This window comes from Carcharodon carcharias, chromosome 8, assembly GCF_017639515.1.
Source record: "Carcharodon carcharias isolate sCarCar2 chromosome 8, sCarCar2.pri, whole genome shotgun sequence".
NCBI classification, from domain to species: Eukaryota; Metazoa; Chordata; class Chondrichthyes; order Lamniformes; family Lamnidae; genus Carcharodon; species Carcharodon carcharias.
The window spans coordinates 175,970,113-175,990,984 of NC_054474.1; the positions used below are offsets into that span (position 1 = coordinate 175,970,113).

At 39.8% G+C, this 20,872-nt stretch overlaps 1 protein-coding gene across 2 annotated transcripts; it reads left to right on the forward strand.

Annotated features, from left to right (window-relative positions):
* The first annotated feature begins 1,360 nt into the window (after positions 1 to 1,360).
* pdcl (phosducin-like) lies at positions 1,361 to 19,878 on the forward strand. Of its 2 annotated transcripts, none has more exons than XM_041194564.1 (4): positions 1,361 to 1,484; positions 14,521 to 14,721; positions 17,324 to 17,505; positions 17,954 to 19,878. In XM_041194564.1, exons 2-4 carry the CDS (start codon positions 14,559 to 14,561, stop codon positions 18,500 to 18,502), a joined length of 894 nt encoding a protein of 297 aa, XP_041050498.1. In that variant the 5' UTR covers positions 1,361 to 1,484; positions 14,521 to 14,558; the 3' UTR covers positions 18,503 to 19,878. The 2 variants fall into 2 exon arrangements, with proteins under 2 accessions (XP_041050498.1, XP_041050499.1); XM_041194565.1 differs by lacking the exon at positions 1,361 to 1,484 and adding an exon at positions 10,023 to 10,090.
* The last annotated feature ends 994 nt before the right edge of the window (positions 19,879 to 20,872 follow it).

Sequence of the window (20,872 nt, forward strand, 5' to 3'; positions counted from 1 at the left end):
TTAGAATTACCTGGAAAAACTCAGCAGGTCTGGCAGCATCGGCGGAGAAGAAAAGAGTTTAACTCTTTTCTTCTCCGCCGATGCTGCCAGACCTGCTGAGTTTTTCCAGGTAATTCTGTTTTTGTTTTGGATTTCCAGCATCCGCAGTTTTTTTGTTTTTATTATTGGCCAGAAATTGTTCTGCGGCTTATTTTTATAAATTCAAATGGATTTGAATATTTCTATTGCATTTTAAATGAAATACTTAACGTTAAAAAATCTAAGTTAGTGTTTGAAAGAGGACTGTAGATCTGTTTGCGTGGAATTATGCCACCGTACATCTCCTGCTGCAAATCGTTCATGCGCATTGCAACTCATCCACGGGGCTCAGGTAGTCTTACCGCGGTAAAAACAAAAAAACTGCGGATGCTGGAAATCCAAAACAAGAACAGAATTACCTGGAAAAACTCAGCAGGTCTGGCAGCATCGGCGGAGAAGAAAAGAGTTGACGTTTCGAGTCCTCATGACCCTTCGACAGAACTTGCGTTCGAGTCCAAGAAAGAGCTGAAATATAAGCTGGTTTAAGGTGTGTGTGTGTGGGGGGGGGCGGAGAGAGAGAGAGAGAGACAGAGAGGTGGAGGGGGTGGGGGGGGGGGGGGGGGTGTGTGGTTGTAGGGACAAACAAGCAGTGATAGTCTTATCGCGGGTCGTGTCTCTTTGGACCTTTAACGTCAGGGCTTTGCTGCAAATTACAACGTCTCCGTAGTTGGGTATGTAGGAAAGCACGGGGCGGGGCAACGGGGAAGAAGCAGCTCAACTTGAAACACGGTCCATTGGAAAGTGCGGCAATTACTGCAGAAAGCATCGTATTTGCCGCGTATCCGCGGGGTGGTTTTAAATATACAAGTTGTTGTCTGGCTCTAATTGACACAAGAGGCTAAACTCAGCCCAGAGTGAAACAAACCCTTTCGATGCCAAAGGAGTTGAAAACATTCTTGTATTTATTTTAAAATCTCGGTGCCTATAAACGTTGCCGATCTTTCTACCTATTTAAACACATCTGAGATTCACAATTTCATTGCGGGATCCACTTAAAAAAAAAACCATCCAACAAAAATAGGTGTGTGTGTGTGTGTGTGTGTGTGTGTCTAAATTTCAGCAAGATTCCTATTGGCTCATGGTGCAGGTCCCGCGCGTCCATTGGCTGCATCTGCCCTGGAGCCCCGCCCACCTTCCCGGGGCCTCCCGCGCGGCTCCCATGACGTCAGGGACACCGATCGATATCCCCGCCGGATGATTGGTTGGGGGTGGGCGGGAGGGGGGGGGGGGGGTGGTGCTGTCTCATTACGTGGTTCTGTGATTGGCCCGCATTGGGTTGTCAATCAGCCGACGTCGCAACCGGCGTTGCGTGTGCGTTCCTGCGGTGAGGGTCGGTCGGTCGGCCGGCGAGCGAGCGAGCGAGCGATCGGTCGGGTGTCGCAGAGAGTGGGCGCTGGCGGCGGCCGGTAAGGCGGCGGCGGCGGCGGCGGCGGCGGCGGTTAAAATGGGGGGCGGGCGGGATCGGAACCCGGCGGGGGAGCCGCCTCCAGGTGGCCGCAGGCGGAAGGTGCGCTGGTAAAGCGCTCCCTGGGCGGGGTGGGGCCTCCTCTCTGCCCAGGCCTTGGTGTTTGGGCGCTGGGGTCAGGCCTGTGGGGTATGTGGGACATTCCTTGTTCCAGTCCTACTCCGGCCCCCTTCCACAACTCTTTCTCCGGTACATCGATGATTACTTCGGTGCCGCTTCGTGCTCTCGTCAGGACTTGGAAAAATTTATTAATTTTGCTTCCAATCTCCACCCCTCCATCATTTTCACGTGGTCCATCTCTGACACTTCCCTTCCCTTCCTTGACCTCTCTGTCTCAATCTCTGGTGATAGACTGTCCACCAATATCCATTACAAGCCCACCGACTCCCACAGCTACCTCGACTACAGCTCCTCACACCCCACTTCCTGTAAGGACTCCATCCCATTCTCTCAGTTCCTTCGCCTCCGTCGCATCTGTTCCGATGATGCTACCTTCAAAAACAGTTCCTCTGACATGTCCTCCTTCTTCCTTAACCGAGGTTTTCCACCCACGGTCGTTGACAGGGCCCTCAACCGTGTCCAGCCCATCTCCCACACATCCGCCCTCACTCCTTCTCCTCCCTCCCAGAAACATGATAGGGTCCCCCTTGTCCTCACTTATCACCCCACCAGCCTCCGCATTCAAAGGATCATCTTCCGCCATTTCCGCCAACTCCAGCACGATGCCACCACCAAACACATCTTCCCTTCACCCCCCCTATCGGCATTCCGTAGGGATCGCTCCCTCCGGGACACCCTGGTCCACTCCTCCATCACCCCCTACTCCTCAACCCCCTCCTATGGCACCACCCCATGCCCACGCAAAAGATGCAACACCTGCCCTTCACTTCCTCTCTCCTCACCGTCCAAGGATCCAAACACTCCTTTCAAGTGAAGCAGCATTTCACTTGCATTTCCCCCAACTTAGTCTACTGCATTTGTTGCTCCCAATGTGGTCTCCTCTACATTGGAGAGACCAAACGTAAACTGGGCAACCGCTTTGCAGAACACCTGCGGTCTGTCTGCAAGAATGACCCAAACCTCCCTGTCGCTTGTCATTTTAACACTCCACCTTGCTCTCTTGCCCACATGTCTGTCCTTGGCTTGCTGCATTGTTCCAGTGAAGCCCAACGCAAACTGGAGGAACAACACCTCATCTTCCGACTAGGCACTTTACAGCCTTCCGGACTGAATTTTGAATTCAACAACTTTAGGTCGTGAGCTCCCTCCCCCATCCCCACCCCCTTTCTGTTTCCCCCTTCCTTTTTTTTTCCAATAAATTATATAGATTTTCCTTTTCCCACCTATTTCCATTATTTTTTAAAAAAAAAAATTTTTTTTTAAATCTTTTATGCTCTCCCCACCCCCACTAGAGCTATACCTTGAGTGCCCTACCATCCATTCTTAATTAGCACATTCGTTTAAATAATATCAGCAACTTTAACTTTAACACCTATGTGTTGTTTTGTTCTATTGTTGTTGACATCTTTTGATGATCTGCTTCTATCACTGCTTGTTTGTCCCTACAACCACACCCCCATAACACTTCTCTCTTTCTCTCTCTCTCTCCGCCCCCCACACACACACCTTAAACCAGCTTATATTTCAACTCTTTCTTGGACTCGAACTCAAGTTCTGTCGAAGGGTCATGAGGACTCGAAACGTCAACTCTTTTCTTCTCCGCCGATGCTGCCAGACCTGCTGAGTTTTTCCAGGTAATTCTGTTTTTGTTTTTGTTTCACCCTCCCACTGCCCCATAGTAGAAGGCAGAACCTAGAATGAGAATGTTGTTTTGTATTAAAGCGTGTTGCTTGTGTTTTTTTTTCTGAGGTGGACCATCTGGAAATTTCTGCAGTGTAAACTGGGCACCAAGGGGCTTGGGAAGTTCCTTTCTTATCTCGGTCTTAGTTTTCTGTCTCTTGCGATGAAGTCGTGTCCTTGGCTTTTCAGCAAACTGGATAGTCATAAGTCATTGCAGCATAAAAGGACATTTGGCCCATCTTGTTCGTGCTGGCTCTCTGTACAACGATGTGGTCAGCCCCATTCCCTCGTCTGTTCCCATAGCTATTCAAGTTTATTTCCCATAAGTGCCTGACCAGCTTCCTTTTGCAATTATAAAAACAAAAAAACTGCGGATGCTGGAAATCCAAAACAAAAACAGAATTACCTGGAAAAACTCAGCAGGTCTGGCAGCATCGGCGGAGAAGAAAAGAGTTGACGTTTCGAGTCCTCAGAACTCAGTTCTGTCGAAGGGTCATGAGGACTCGAAACGGCAACTCTTTTCTTCTCCGCCGATGCTGCCAGACCTGCTGAGTTTTTCCAGGTAGTTCTGTTTTCCTTTTGCAATTGTTGACTGTCTCTGCTGCCACCATTTTGTAAGCAGCAAATTCCAGACCATCACCTCTCGCTGTGTAAAGAAAACTCTTCCTCATATCTTTCCACCACTGACTGCTACCACCCCGCCCCCTGCATCTCTTTCCCAAAAATTTAAATATATGTCCTCCAGGGGTGAATTTTATCCCCGTCAGTCAGGTGTGGGTGCGGAGCCGATTGCTGCCCGCGATCAGCTGCGTGCTGCCATTTAATGTGGGTGGGTGGTCAATTAAGGCTCACCCAGTGTGATGGGCGCCCGGTAGCGCTTAGCGCTACCTGTGCAGTTGGTGGGAGGAGGGGGAGTCAAGGCCTGTGCTCTTTCACGCATGCGCATGAATGAGCACAGACATCTCCCTGAGGCAGCTCCGTGCGTCAGGGAGATTTAAGTGCAGTTGTAAAGTTGTGAAAAAAAGAAAAAATAATATTATTCAGACATGTCCCAGCTCATGTGACACTCACATGAGGGGACATATTTATGGATTTTGATCATTTTTATTTCATTAATAAATCCTTCTTGAAACCTAATCCTGCCCGTGGATGAGGTTTCATGAAAAATGCAAAGGCCGCCTGGGCTCTTCGCCTGCCCGTCAACCTTAAGGTTGGACAGGCAGCTTTCTCAATTGGGTTAATTGTTTTATTAATGGCCTTAGCAGGCCTTTGTCAGTTTGGCGTGCGCACAGCCAACTCCAGTGCGTGCCTGCTGAACGGAAGATCAGAATGACGCGCCGTGACAGGACCCGTTCCGACATCACTGCGTATCATTTTACGTGTCAGTGTGCACCCCGCACACCGCACAGAAGATCCTGCCCCTAGTCTTTGTACCATCAGTTCAACAAAACAAAATTTCTTTGTCTAGCTTATCTAAACCTGTCATAACCTGTACATCTCTATCAAATCTTCCCACAACCCCCTTTGCTCCAAGAAGAACAATATCTGCAAATGTTGCTGTTTATGCCATGACTTGCGGAAATATATTTAACTTGTGTGTGGTTTTTAAATGGACTCTTAATTATAGCCAACGTGGGGAATGGTGGGAGAGAGTAATAGGAAGGAAGAGTAATGGCGAGTAGAAGAGTAGATAAGATATAGACAAAGAACAGCAGAAAGATTAAAGGGAAGACTTTAATTTGTACAGCGCCACTCACAACCTCAGGATATCCCAAAGCACTTTGCAGCTGGCTAAATGATAAGTCCAACCATGATCAGACTCCTTCCCCTAACCACCTTTTGTTTTTGTGCTTAAGTGACAGGCAGTAACCCTAACTATATAACCCAAGGAATGACCTTACTGTAAAAATTAATATAAATTTTGTTGTAATAAATATGTGTAATGTTTTGTTTTTGTTGCTTGTTGTTTATTGGTTTAGTCCAAACACCAGCTGAGAATATCAAACCTTGTTGAAACTGGAATAAACCTACCCCTGTAATCTCCAGCTGTTACTCCCAGCCTGTTTTTTTTATACAGTATGTGGTGAGGAAGTAATATGTTGTGGGATCCAACTGCGTTATAAAGCATGAGAGCAAAGTTCAAATATATCCACAGCCTATCAATGCGCTTTCTTTTAGCACTCAGTCATTCCATAGTCATTATGGCATAGAAGGAGAGCATTTAGCCCATCGAGTCCATACTGGCTCTCCTGTAGAGCAATCCAGTCAGTCCCACTCCCCTGTTATACCCCTGTAGCCCTGTAAATTTATTTCCCTAAGTGCCCATCCAATTTTCTTTTGAAATTATTGATTGCCTTTGCTTCCACCCTTCTCATAGGCAGTGAGTTCCAGGTCAAAACCACTCTTTGTGTAAAAAAAAAAAATGTTCTTATTGACATCTCCCCTGCCTCTTGTCCAAATCCTTACATCTGACATGACTTCTGAACCAATTTTCATCCTAATGGCAGGACATGTTTTCTTGGTAGCACTTTTCTGACCAAATGAAGAGTGACAGGCGCAGTGCTGGTGAATAGCAGCTTGGTTCAGTCCTATGTGTTATTCATTTTGTATAACTGGGTCAGTTATACTGTAGATTTTACATTGACACAACACAAAAATTATTGAATCATTGTAAAATATGTAGCAGGATTACAATTTATAATAAATTTTTGCACTCTGGTTTAATATCCAAAGTGGTCGGCAACACCTTGATAATGTAATCTTGTACTGTATTTGCTTTAAATAGTAAAAAAATATACATACCAGGAGGATTTTTCCACTTGCGTGGGAGACTAGAACTGGGAAGGCAGCTTAAGAATAAGTGGCCTCCTTTTTATGTTGGAGATGAGGAAATTTCTTTTTTCTCTTTGAGGGTCATTAATATGTGGAATTCTCTTCCTTAGAAAGCAGTGGAGGCCGGGTCATTGAATTTATTCAAGGAAGAGTTAGACAGATTTTTAATAAAAAAAGGAGGCAAGTGCCATCCAGGGCAGACAGGAAAATGGAGCTGAGACTGCAACCAGATCAGCCACGATCTTGTTGAATGGTGGAATAAGCTCAAAGAGCTGAATGGCCTACTTATGTTCTTAAAACAGTCAGTCAATGTTTTGAACTTGGATTTTGAATAATCTGCTGATTTATTGGGATACCTTTTTCAGTATTGGTTAAGAGCTGACTGTCTTGTTGGCACTTCGATAATAAACATTTCTTTGAAAATAGGAGGCTGCCAAATGACACTCCTAAACGTTTGAAGTACACATGCAAATAACTCAGCATGAGCCAGGGTGTTGCAGTTGGGCCAATGCAGTCTACTGTCTTTTAATTCAGAATTGCTTAATTTACAGTATCTGATCATTTGATATTTTTTAGACTAAATTTCCACCTTTCTGTAACATAGTATATTTTAATTCAAAGAACTGCACATTTTTTAAGCTACAAAATGAATGATCAAGAATAGAGTGCATGACACGTTCCCACTCTCACTGGTGTCAAAGTAGGTACTGCTGTCAGACCAGCTCCAAATAGATAGTACAGTAATTTGGCTTGACTTTATCTCTGAATAGCTTGATCGCTCCATTAAATCAGGAAATACCTCCCAATTTAAGGTAGCATTTGCACCACACACAAGATGTCAGTGTGAAGTGCTTTCCTCCAGGGAAACTTGCTTCACTCATTGGTGCAAAGTGAAATTGCTTGTAGCTCCTATATAGTGATAACATTAGCTAGCAGAAATTAAATTTACATGTTTTAGATTGCAATGAGCAGAATACAAAATGCTTCCGTATTGACTTCTTTCAGGATAATTGAAAAATGTCTCCTCTGCAATCCTCTCCCTTAAGAAACATGAATCATAAAAAAACAATTTTATGAAACTTTAGAATTTCCCCTTTAGAATGGCAAGTTCAATGTTTACAAATTAATTAATCAAAAATTAAAATACAGTCCTGAAGAGGGGTGTGTGGTGTGTGAAGGAAGGGGAGGAAGATGTTTTTGAATATTAAAAATAATAAAGTCACAGTGTGTGTCAATGAAATAATAAACAAGTATCATCATTTACCTTTTCTCAATTGCACAGAGAATAACATTAAACATGTCACAAGATTGCAAGACACATGGGGTTTGGATGAATATCATCCAAACCCTGAGAGTGTTGCACACCCTCAACAACACTCCCAGAGAGATTTTGTGTTTTGATTTTTTTTTCTCTGCGTATCCCTGTTATGTTCTATAATTGGAGATTTTTGTTACTTAACCTCTACACAATTTTTCTAGATAATTTGGATGTCTATTTGTCATTTTATGGTTTTAAGATGACACAAGATTGTGGTTGTAATTGTCAGTTGAGAAGGAATAACTATTTTAATTTAAAAGCTTATTTTGCCGGGTTCTCCTGTGTACATTATCGGTGATCAAGGGTCACAGTTTACGTTCAAACCTAGAACTGACAAGTTGTCCTACACTAAAACACTGTACTAATTGTCAGCATAAATGCATAATTTCTAAATGTTCCATCATTCTCTTAGTTTGAATAAGAGGAACACTAGTTCATAAATATGAGGATTTTTAGGTAGATTATATAGAGTTTTTCTTAATTGTTTTGAATGTTTACAATTCTTGGTGTTCAACTGCACTGTAAATTTCCAGAAGAGATCGCTTGGGTTATTGAAATATTTTGCCAGGCTGTTTTTAATCCTGCCCATTCGTCAAAGGATATGGTTTACTTGATGGAAGGGATTATGCTGCTATCCCCTAATTTCATTCTGACAAATTAAAGTATAGTCTCTCTCCAAGTGCTGATGTGTTTTGAAAATGCTTGTCATTTTTTTTGTTGAACTGTACCACTGCCCTTGTGGGGTTTGGAGAAAACATTTTAGGGACAGTGAGGAGAGGAGACCAGACTGCTGAAACTTGCTGTGAAAACATTAGCGCGTATGTGCAATTCCTCTAGTACTCTAATGTTGATCTTTAAAATAAAAATTTGTTAATGCTGCTGGTAAAATAATGGACAGAGGAATTTAATATGTTTGCTAACTTTCATTGTAATTTCAAGCTTAAGAAATGTAATTGGAGTTTTCCTTCATATCTTGTTTCTTTTGTGTTGCTTCTGTCTTATAGTTTCATATAGCATGTCTTTAAAAAGTTGTTCTGTGACTTTAGGCCTGCAAACCATTTATGTGAACAGCTGTCTCTCCCCCTACCTGGGTATAATTGCAATCATGTTGTTTCTCAGAGTAAATGGCAAATCTAGAGTATTCTGGTTTTAGGATAATCAGTCTGCTGATGGAAATATATCAGCCAAGTTGTAAAATTGTCCCTCGACCACTATCCCAATAATGGTAAAATCGACTGCACCAGCTGTTGTGTACAGTTTGAATTTAACCCCATGGTGGTTTTAATGATGGTGCAGCCTTTAATCCAAGCCTATAACAATTTCAATCTTTTAATGTATTCCAAATCATCATTTCATTCTATGCATTTCTGTACTCTGTACACTTTACTGCTGAAACTCATTTGTTTTCAGGTAAAGAGATGAAGCTGTTGCCAATGCTGGAAGAATGATTAAATTTAGGAATGTTTATCTTTCCTTTTGACATCCCACTTAGCCTTCCAGCTTTGTTGACATGCAATAGGCCAATAAAGATGGGCACAGGATGACAGTGTCTATATTTTCATATTCCTGAAGTTAAAGGCTAGTGTGTACATCAGGAATTTCTGCTGTGTATATTTAGATATGGAATTGACTCTGCTGTAAAGATGGCTGTTGAAGATTATGAACCTATCTTCTAGGATTACTATACACATAGAGAGCAAATGAGGTTTTCTGCTTGCTGATTGTTTGCCTAGTTATCTGGTTATACTGTATCTTCTGTTTAAGCATTTGGAACAAGACTTACATTAACACTGAAATGTATGCTGAGATTTATTCAATTTTTTTGTATAGTTCACCTTCATTATAGTCCCAACAAAGGTTTGCAGGTGCTTTGTGTAAAGATAAGTTGTTTTTTAGCAAACATTTGTTTATGGCAGTATTTAAGTGTTGAGTGTTTGAAATTAAGCTCTAGCCCATTGATTTGCATTGTGTCATTCATGTTCCAATTCACTGCATCTGTTACAGATGTGTGCACATCTGTATTTAAATATTTTCCATCAAAACAAAAAATCTGGAAATGTTTTATTTATAGGATGTGAACAGTCATGTGTTTTTGTCATTGGTGCTCCAATTAGAGTTCTGTAGATTTGAAAAAAATGGTTAGCTAATCTCTCAAGTGGTTACTCAGTTGACTCCTAACCAGGTTGTTTTGTGATTGAATGTCAGGCGTTTACCTCAGTCTTACTTGCTTTGCTTCTGATTTCACTGAGCTACCACAGCAAGTGTGGTGGCAATTGAGAACAGGTATGGAATGGCTTTTGTTTTTTTGACCAGGTACTGTGGAAAAGATTTTAAAATGTTTGCCGTTTGTGGACTTTTTTAAAAAAAAAGGTTACTTCTTGACCAGTAATACACTGTTATTAGATTACTAGTTGCAAACTACAGTTTGAGATCAGTAATGCACTTGTTATGCTTGACACTGAAGGAAAGCTGTATAGATGATTTTGTGTTTGGACAGGTTGGATTGTTAGGCGAGTTCTGTCGAAGGGTCATGAGGACTCGAAACGTCAACTCTTTTCTTCTCCGCCGATGCTGCCAGACCTGCTGAGTTTTTCCAGGTAATTCTGTTTTTGTTTTTTGTTAGGTTAGTGTTTGCTCATCTGAGGTTATATAACTGAGTGATGGATGTTAATCCTTCCTTTTGATGCCACACTTTGAGGGTTTTTACAACAAAATTACTGTACCGGTATACATTGAGCAGGTGTTGCTGTACCTTCTGAAACTGGCAATTATACAAATGGTAGTAATGTAGTACTATATACATTTATTAGCGATATGTCCTAACTTCTTTATAATTTTCAGTCACGTTTTTGATCTGTTTAGCCTGTTTGATATATCCTGGGAAGTGGCAGATCCTTGTCTGCTGCAGACAGAGCAATAGTCAGAAGTTAATAAGAGTCTTCCACTTGGAAAGCAATCCTCTATTAGAAGCTGCACAATTGTAGAAAAGGATTAGAATGAAATTCAAAAACCAAACTACTTTATTCATTTATTTTATAGTTTGCATTCCACTTGTTTCAAAGTGGATAGTTTATTTATCATGCATGTTTTAGCCATTCAGTAGCCTTGCGGCCAACACTGTGAAGTCTGGAAAGCACAGCCCCCCAGCTTGAGCAGCCGTTTAGTTGATGCACAATATCTTGAATGGCACCGCAGCTGCACAGAGGAATCTTCCTGAGTCTCCAGACATGATCATTTCCCTGACACCTTGTCACCTCATATTTAAAATAGTTGAGCTTGCACTGGCAAAGAAACTAATTACTTTTAAAGCCTAGTCATTAAGAACTGTGGCAGTCAGTTTATGCATAGCAAAGACCTACAAGCAACAGTGCCATAAGTGACCAGATAATCTACATTGATCATGTTTTAGTTGAAGGATAATGTTGGCTAGGATAGCGGAAGAACTCTCTGCTCTTCCAATACTGCCAAAAGATCTCCCTCTGAGAGCAGAGGCAATCTCAGATTAACATCTTATCCAAATGACACCCCTGACATTGCAGTGCTCCTTCAGTACTGCACCAAAGTGACAGCCTGGATTATGTATTCAAGTCGCGGGAGTGAGCTAAAACCCATGCTTTTCTGACTCGGTTACAAGTTTGCTATCACTGAACCAAGAATGATACTATGAATTGCGGTTAGAGGATGGGAAATAATTGGGCTAGGGAGCAGAGATGTAATTCAATGTCTATTCTAAAGTCATTACTATATTTCCATTATGAATTACGAATATGTTATTCCAGATATAGGACTTAACTGAACGTTTACAAATATGGACATGTTTACTAAGTGTAATAGCTTTTGGGTGTCTGAAGCCACAAGTGATGCCTGTATAGTAGGAGAGCTGTGGCTGTTGTTCAGTGTGCTTTCATGAACTCTGCACATGTAATAGTGTACCTGGACTGAATGACTAAACATAAGCTATAAACGTAAATGATTTTGAGAATAAATACATCACCTGGTGTGGTAAGATTATAAGGTTCAAGATGGTTCCAGGTGTGAGTCTGTCCATAAGTGCCGACTGGCAGAGAGGAGAATGATGACAAAATCTTTTTTGTTTTTGTGAATATAGTGTTCATTTTTGCATAACTCCTATCAGTCATCATAAATGGTCAAATGATGCTGGCATCAATTATTCTCACCTAAATGCATCACCCTTTATCTGAAAACCTTTGGATGAATGGCATTGCAAAAATGTGAAACTAAAATCATACACACATATTTAACATGTGCTACCTGGAAAAAATCAGGTCTGGCAGCATCGGCGGAGAAGAAAAGAGTTGACGTTTTGAGTCATCATGACCCTTCAACAGAACTTCTGTTGAAGGGTAATGAGGACTCGAAACGTCAACTCTTCTTCTCCGCCGATGCTGCCAGACCTGCTGAGTTTTTCCAAGTAATTCTGTTTTTGTTTTGGATTTCCAGCATCCGCAGTTTTTTGTTATTAACGTGTGCTGTGATTTTCTTGTGAGTTGGGACAGTTGATAGTCATGAAGTAACCTATGTAATAGATTATTCATTTTGGGTTCAATTGGCATTTGAGCCCATTTTGAGCAGTGTTTTTATTTGAGTATTTGTGAAAACTTGTTTGCGTATTGCTAAATATAAAATCTGCCATGAACCAATGTAATTAAGCATTTTTTAAAAAAAAAAATCAAATTTTGCTTTAAAAAATATTCATTGATTATATTTAAGAGGGATAACTTGATAAAGTTTAGTTAGTGCAGTTGAAATGGGTTTGTCACAGAAAATAAACATTTTTAATCAGTGTCAATCCACCATCTGTGAGTAACCTTGTTTTAAATGACTGAAAGTGACTTTTTAAAACTATACAGAGCAAATTTGCTAATTACATTGTGGTGTACCATAGTCAGTTTTTTTAGTAAACTTAAAGAATATACGTTCAAAAGCTTTTAGAATTTAGAACATGCTTGCTAATGACCTTGCACCCAAAAGGAAGCTTAATTTTTAAACCCTCCTTGCAGGCCTGCAAATGCTGGATTTAGCAGGAACTTGCAGTGGTGATTGATTCATTCTGGGGCATGGTTGGTTTGGTGGGTGGAGCCAGCTTCTAATGTGATGTTGCTTTGAACGAGTGCAGAAGATTACAGAAAATCAGCTTGCACTGAATGTAACTTACACTTAACTCACGCAATGAATGTAGAATTTTATGCTGATCTTGAACGAATTGCATTAAAAAAACACGCAGCTGATTGGAAGCTCTACCCCGTGTTTCCGTTTCGAATTGGACGTTGCATTATCAACTAAATGGCAAGTATCCTGCCTCCAGTTTGTGTTTTGAATTATTTAGCGTTACACAAGGGTTTTGTGGTGACCTGCTTGTGAGTTGGGCAAGCTATATTAATGCTTTAATTTTAAAACATTTGTGAAAGAAAAGGAAAAGGCCTATTGACTGGCATTGGTCAGGGAGATCCCAGTTTTGGTGTGTTTTGAGGTGAGAGCAGAATGGGAAAGATGAGTCCGCAGCTAGGGGCTGTACTCAATTGCCATTATTCTATTTACCTTTACCTCAGTGTTGTAGGCAGGTAGGTTTGTCATTTCCTTTGGGAATCTTGCAGAAGCATAACAAGCAAATGCAAAATTTGGTTGCACAGCACCTCTTCTAAAAGCCATGATCCTATAAAACCGCATGCCTTATCGTTGGTCAATATATAGTTAACTTTTCTACAATCTGTAGCAATCACTTTTGTGTGGATTCTGCTTAATTGTGTGCTTGCTGAAGAACAGATGTTGTATTTGAAGCATGTTCTGTTGGTATGAGCGTTATTTAGCTGTACACTTTGGTGTATTATACCACATTATTTACTAGGATTTTTCCAGGACTGGAAGATTTTTAGCTATGAAGAAAAATTGGATATGCTGGCCTTGTTTTCCTTGGAACAGTGGAGGCTGAGAGCTGACTTAATTGAAATGCACAAAATTATGACGGACTTTAGAGAGTAAATAGGGATGACCTGTTAGTCTTGGCAGAGGAGTGAAAAGCCAGATTTAAAGTAATTGGGAGAAGTGATTAGAGCAGAGACGAGGAAACTTCACCCAAAATGTGGTAGAGACCAAGAACTCCCGGCCTGAAAGGGTGATGGAGGCAGAAACTCACATTACATTTAAAAAGTACTTGGATGTCTACTTGAAGAGCAGTGACTTGCAAGGCTGCAGACTTCATGCAGAAAAATTGGGTTAAGCTGGGTAATCTCTTCGATGATATGGACACTATAGGCCGAGTGGCCACCTCCTGTGTCTGTGATTTCTTTGTATGTTCATAGTACCTTCTGGCCACTAGGAAATGCAACTTAATTGGATCTCTTATTGAGGGCATTGAGAAACGCTTCCAGAAATCATTTTGATTCAAAATTGTGGTTTATAGGGGTGATATATTGAGAGCAAAGATGTAAACTTAGTTTTATTATTATTTTGCAATCATAGTTAACAGTGAAAATGATTTATAAGATAAATTTGAAATGTGGAGCATGTGCAAGCATGAACAAAAACATTCTTGTCTTAATCTTCTGCAATCCTGTTTGTGGAAACTAGCACGTTTACAGTAGTTTTCAATATTTGCCAAGTTTCTTTAGAGGACTCAACTTGGTATAATTACAACACACAATACTTTAAACAGTGAACACTCAAACTCCCTAATTCCCACATGAAAATATTACCACTGCTATTCAGTTTTAATATGAAAGATTATTGCTGGCTGCTAACAGCAATCACTTTAACCTGGCAAAATTGAATTATTAAACTGAGCCTGGTAAAGAGCACAAGTTTAAAACTAAAAAAAAGTTACCCAAAATGAATTTCCAAAAAGATAATAAAGTGGAGTTAAATTGAATTGGAATTACTAGATAATAAATGCCTTTTTAATGTTGAAGCAAGTTATTGACATATCAGGAAGGTGCTGGAGTATTAGTTTTTTTAACACACTTGTAACCTCTGTTAACATTATGGTCTAATCTCTGATTTTCTTTTCCAGTAAATTTTTGACTTTGTTGGTTTGAATCACTGGTTACAATGACTACTTTGGACGATAAGATCCTTGGAGAAAAGCTCCAGTACTATTACAGCAGCAGTGAGGATGAAGACAGTGACCGTGATGAGAATGAACATAAGAGCATCAAAAATTCTGGAATTTCTGTGGGTGCAGAAGTGCGAGAACGTAGTGCTGTCAACACAGGTACTTGATGAGAAATTTCAGTGGAAAGCAGGAAATATTTGCGAACAAAATATTTACGACTTTTTGGTTGAAGGACTCATTTCAAACATTTTATTTCTCCTACAGCAAGATTAAAACCAAAAATTGGTGATACCAGATTATATTCAATAGAGTGTTTAATCATGATTGTCAATCCTTCAGTAATTATTTAAAACAAATTGTTAAATTTCTAGGCCAAGATTTCCTCCTTTCACTAATTGTAGCAAAGTGGTAAACATGAATATACAGAATGTGTGTACGCTTTTGCTGCATATAACAAACTGGAAACCTTTCACCATCTATCCTCCATCCTAAGAAAGCAAATTTGAATTTATTCCATTTGTCTCTGCTAGTGCTTTGCAATTGAATTTCGCTTGTAATTTTATCCTTATCGTGTTCCTGAGTATCTCAACATCAATATTGTTTATTTAACATATAATGCCTCAAGTCATAGAAGGAAGTGTGACTTTAAAACTTGGTCAAAGACGTAGGAGCAAAAGGGTTAGGGAGGAATTTCAGATATTGCAATTGAGTGGTTGAAAGTCCAACTATTGGTGGTGTAAAAAGCAGGAGGGAATGCAGAAGAGATTGATGCAAAGAAAAAGACAATTTCAGGTTGGGTGAAGGGGGTGTGGTTGCTGTGCTGGCTGAGGTTAGGGAGAGAGAGAAAGGTTAGCACCATGGCAAAATTTAAATTTGAGGCATTGCGACTGTGAGCGCGCATGGGTTAGCATAGATAGAAGTGTCAGGTGAATGAGACCTGGTATGGGATAGAATGCAGTGTTGGATGGCTTGAAGTTTCATGATAGTGAAGAATGGGAGGCCAACCAGAAGAGTCATTGGACCTCGAGATTACAAAGCTAATTATCAGGGTTTCAGCAACAGATTGACTGTACCCGGGTGGAAGGTAGGTGATGTTGCATGAAAATAGGCCAGGAAAGGGCTCAGGGTCAGTGTGTGATAGTGCTAGGGAGAGCAAGATAGCCTATGGCCAGGGTGCACATTTTTTTTTGCTGAATGATGGCTTTGGTCTTGCTAATTATTTAATTAGAAGAACTTGCAGCTCAACCAAGACTAAGTGTTGATCAAGTAATCTTGGCAGCAGAAAGTTGTTGGAGAGTTTGAGGGGAAGTAGATGTTTATATCAGTTTACAAACTGAAGCTGGAACCATATCTGCAAATGTTGTCACAAAGGGTAGAATGCAGATGCGGAGGGGATGTGTGTTAAGGGTCGATCTCTCTGGGATTCTGGAGGTGATAGTGCAGGGATGGGAAGAGAAGCAATTGGTAGAAAAGCTCTGGCTATGATTCAATAGTTAAAACTGGAACCAAACAAAGGCCCCACTGAGCTGAACAACAGAGGAGAGGTGAGGAGGACACTGTGGTGGAGTGCCAAAAATTACTAGAAGCTCGAGTAAGGATAACATGTCATGGTTGGTGTTACAAAGAATTTTATTCCTGACTTTGGTTAGTAACTGAAGATGAGGGGGTTGGTGGCGCAGGAACCTGTTTGTGTGCATTCAGACCTGGCTCCTCTTGTGCTCTCTCTGTAAGTTCTGTACCTTCCTTAGCTTCAAAGATTTATCTATTCCTTCAAAAGTTGCAATGATCTCTGTCTCAACTTCTGTAGCTTTAAAGATTAAAAGATTTGCTTTGGCTGGTTGCAGTTAGCACTGCAGAAAGTGTAGGGCTAATTAGGAGAATACGTCCTTAAATTGGTCTCTCCTCTGATAAATAGAATAACTTCTAAGGTAGAGTTGAACTGCATCTAGTGAACGAGATCTAGCATCTAACATCACTTTTAAAATAAAATTCAGCTAAAAGCACTGCACTAATACTGCAGATCCGATGTTGATCAAACATGTTTCTTTAAGTTGACAAACTCTACAGTGCAAGTCATCCACAAGTTTTATTGTAAATAACTTTGATGGTTTCCTAGTACTGCAAACGCCAAAGGTACCTGCTCATAGCTTTGAAACTCTGAAATCCTTCCTATCGCATCATTTATTGTTGATATAGAATTTGATCAATTAAATACAGTATACCAACATGAACTTCTTATGTCCACAGTCAAAACAAATTTTGCATTATTAATCAAAAACATTGTATGTTTGTTTTGTATTTGATTAAATGTAGCATGTTTTAAAATACAGATTTCATTAATTTTGAGTGTTCTTGATTCTATAGTCAAATAATAAATAAGTATCAACAAAAACATGTCATTATTGGATACCACTGTAGTTCATTGTTTCTCATTGAAATGCACCAGGCTGAGTTTATTTTGATAAGAGAGAATAAATTTACAAATTAATGAAATGGACAACTCAAGAGTTTATTAAAACGTGCTTGTATTATAATTTGTAATGGACTTCAATTAGATATTAAGTTAAAATGAATTTTCAAAGCTACTTGTGAAAAGGATTCATTAACCTCCTGTAATAATAGAGAAGCATTCAACACAGAATGCATATTATACATTTCATAAATTATGAAGGTTACGTTCTGTAACATTTGTCTCAGACTTACTGTCCAGCAGTTGCTTTTATTTTGTTAATCACCATTGTATTGGTTGCCCCTTGTGCAGGCCCTAAAGGAGTGATAAACGACTGGCGTCGGTTCAAGCAGCTTGAAACAGAGCAGCGTGCAGAGCAGCGCCGGGAGGTGCGCCGACTCATCAAGAAACTCTCAATGAGTTGTAGGTCTCGTTTGGATGAAGAGAAAGACCAGCAGAAGCAGCAAGTGCTCCAGGACAAAATCAATGGAAAGGTTAATGTTTGAGGTGTAACTTGTCAATGAGGAAACACAGGGCTGCGGAAATATCAAATACAACAATTAGAATTGGATGGAAGCCCTGAAGCATAAATGTGCAGAAATTTTGCCAAAACGAAATGTTAATTGTGGAAGATCACCGTGTGCAAAAAATCTGATTAAAATAGGTTATACTACATAATTCCATTTTAAATGTTAGATTAACTTGACTGAAGTAAAGTGCATCCAGTGGCAAGAGAAACTTTTCAGTTCATAAAATATTTTTTAATTTTTAAGTTCCTCGTGTGCGAATTGTAGGTAATAGTTCTGAACATTAATGCTAGTATTGTTGGAACCATATAAAGTAACTAAACTTAGTGAGAAATATGTATTGCATTCACCTGAATTTGTTTAGCAGTGTACACATTCAAATCTAACCTTTTTTTTGTTGATTTTTATGTTGTAGATGACGATGAAAGAATGCAACATGTTACATGAAAAGGACGATGAAGAGTTTTTGGAGCAGTACAGGAAGCAGCGAATGGAGGAAATGAGGGAACATCTGTACAGCGGAAAGCGTTTTGAAGAGATCTATGAACTGGACAGCTCACAAGCCTTCCTAGACACAATCGACAAAGAGGAAAAGAATACTCTCATAATGGTGCATATCTATGAAGATGACCAGCCTGGATGTGAAGCCATGAATGGGTGTCTGATCTGTCTGGCCACAGAATATCCAGTTGTGAAATTCTGCAAAGTCCGCAGTTCTGTAATTGGAGCCAGTGCAAGATTCACTGGTAATGCCTTACCTGCTCTGCTAGTCTACAAATGTGGAGATTTGATTGGCAACTTTGTACGCATCACTGACCAACTTGGATATGACTTTTTTGCAGTGGATTTGGAGGCGTTTTTGCGTGAGTATGGTGTACTGCCAGAGAAAGATATGGTGTCACCCACATCCATACAGAGTGCTTCGGTGTCTCGTAGTGATGATAGTGATCTGGACGTTGACTAATGATTTATAATTTAATAGTTCAGGACAGCCATCATTGAGGCTTAGTTTATTTCTAGAGCAAATTCAAAGTAAATTACTCTTCTAGAAAGTGAACAGCCACCAGTATCTAAATTGTTACATGGACTACTGATTTGAGGTGGTGCCTGTTTTTAATCTTTACACAAGCTCATTCTTAGCGATGTATGTTAATCAGGCCAGCATAAGGTGTTTTTTTGCCCAGGTTATCTTTAGCCTCTGATCATGGTCCTGTACTTATTATAATTCAATTTGTCTTCCTGCAGACAGTTGCCCTCCCACCCTGCCAACATCAGGGCTGTTAGTGATATGAGAAAAACTTGAATCATTCCAATGTGTTTACTGTAGAAAATATTTGCTTTGGAGTGGTTCTAAGATGTTATTGGAAATGTTCTTTGCAACAAAACTCTTTTAAGTCAAGCTATGCATTTGTTGAAGCTATGCTAAACATACAGTTAGATTCGTACAAATGATTGCAAATAATGAAAATCTGACGGCATGCTTAGTTTCTGGACACAAGTATATCGACTGAAGGTGGTATACAGTAGCATATAATTTCCTTTATATTCTAAATATTTTTCCAAATTTGACTTTTCTGATGAACTTTCTAACAATAAAATAATCTGCTTTCTTGCTATTTCTTGAGGGTCTTAGTCCTTTGTAATTATACCAGAATGTTACAGATGAAGCACTTTTTCTGACAAATTCTTAGATAGAGATCTGGATCTATCCTAGCTGTTAGCGACCTCCACCGCTAAAACTAACTTTGAGCAGTTGAGGGGATACCATGAATCACTTATACTTTTATTTCTACCTCCTTGGTCCCTTTTATTTATGTAACTTTCCCAAAGCTTTCATGTAATTTGTAATGAATTTACTTTGTGGACTGCTGCGTATAAAAGCAAATAGTTTACATTTTTTCTAAACTTGAAGAAATTTCTTTTTTTTAATTATATCTACATACAAATATTGATTTATTTCTGTTAGTTATACTGTGAAGCATGCTTGTTAATGTTAAGTTACGTTATTTGCATGAAGTTTAAATAAGCACCAAATTTACAATAAATGTAGCACTTGCGTGTTAAGGTGCCTCATTAGCATGGTAACCACCAGATTTTACAGGCAGTTTTAAACAGTTATTATTTGTGTGCTCAGCATTTGTCTTCTGGAAGTGTAAATGTATATTGATGAGTTTAAAATGTCCCAAATGATGGGTAGCTATTGTGTAATGTCTAACATTGCAATTTTTGTAATATTGCTTCCTGTGAATGCACTGTATTTTTAATAGTTCCAATTACAAAGGAAAAGAAATGTACATTTTCCATTGTCTCCTAATCTAATAAAAAAGTGACATAATCAGATTATTTGTTCATTTACTATAATTTGAACACTCCTTAAGGTAATTTTTCAGTGTTTCTCCCAAGTTTTCTCTGGTCAGCTGCACTGGCCTTGTTTTATTAAATGTACGTTGTACACTGAAATGAAAAGTAGTTAATGGTTTAATATTTTTCCCCTATAGCTAATTTTTCTTTTTCCTTTTCTTTGCATTTGAAAGCATTTAATTTCATGGGGTGCAATTCCATTGGTCCTTGGGTGCCTTGCCTAGCTGCAGATTGAGGTGTGGTCCTTGATGGTGAGTGTTAGCAGGCTGACCATGGCTAAACTCTGTCTGCAAGAAAAGTGGTCTGAACACTACAACCCTTTGAGCACTCTAGAGATAAATAATTTTTGACGTATTAGTCCAATGTATCACAGCCAATTAATGTATAATTTTAGCTTAGTCACTTACAACCCTTATATATATAAATATAAAAACAAAAAACTGCGGATGCTGGAAATCCAAAACAAAAACAGAAACAAAAATACCTGGAAAAACTCAGCAGTTCTGGCAGCATCGGCAGAGAAGAGCACAGTTGATGATTCGAGTCCTCATGACCCAACAGAACTTACAACCCTTGTTGAAGATGTTTAACATTGCTATTCAAATAGCAAAGCTATCGCTTTTTGATATTCCAAATAAGAATCTGTCTGCCAGTGAATTGACGTTTCTCTGTATGAGGGTCAGTTCAAAATGTGTTCAGTATTCATGAAGCTCTTTGGATCATTGGGCTGTTCTTGGTGAGTCCCTACCTCCCATTAACACAGAAATGAATGAAATTGCCACAATTCAATATAATTTGCACAATACACTAGCAATATAAGTAGTAAATTGGGAATCCCCATGTGGCCATTAATTGGGTCAAGATTAATTGGGTTAGCTGAAACAATATGGCCACTGAAACTCTGTTTTGTTGATTGAATTTTACAATTGTTAATTGGGTTAGCTGGAATAACATGTTCCCAGGAACTCTGTCT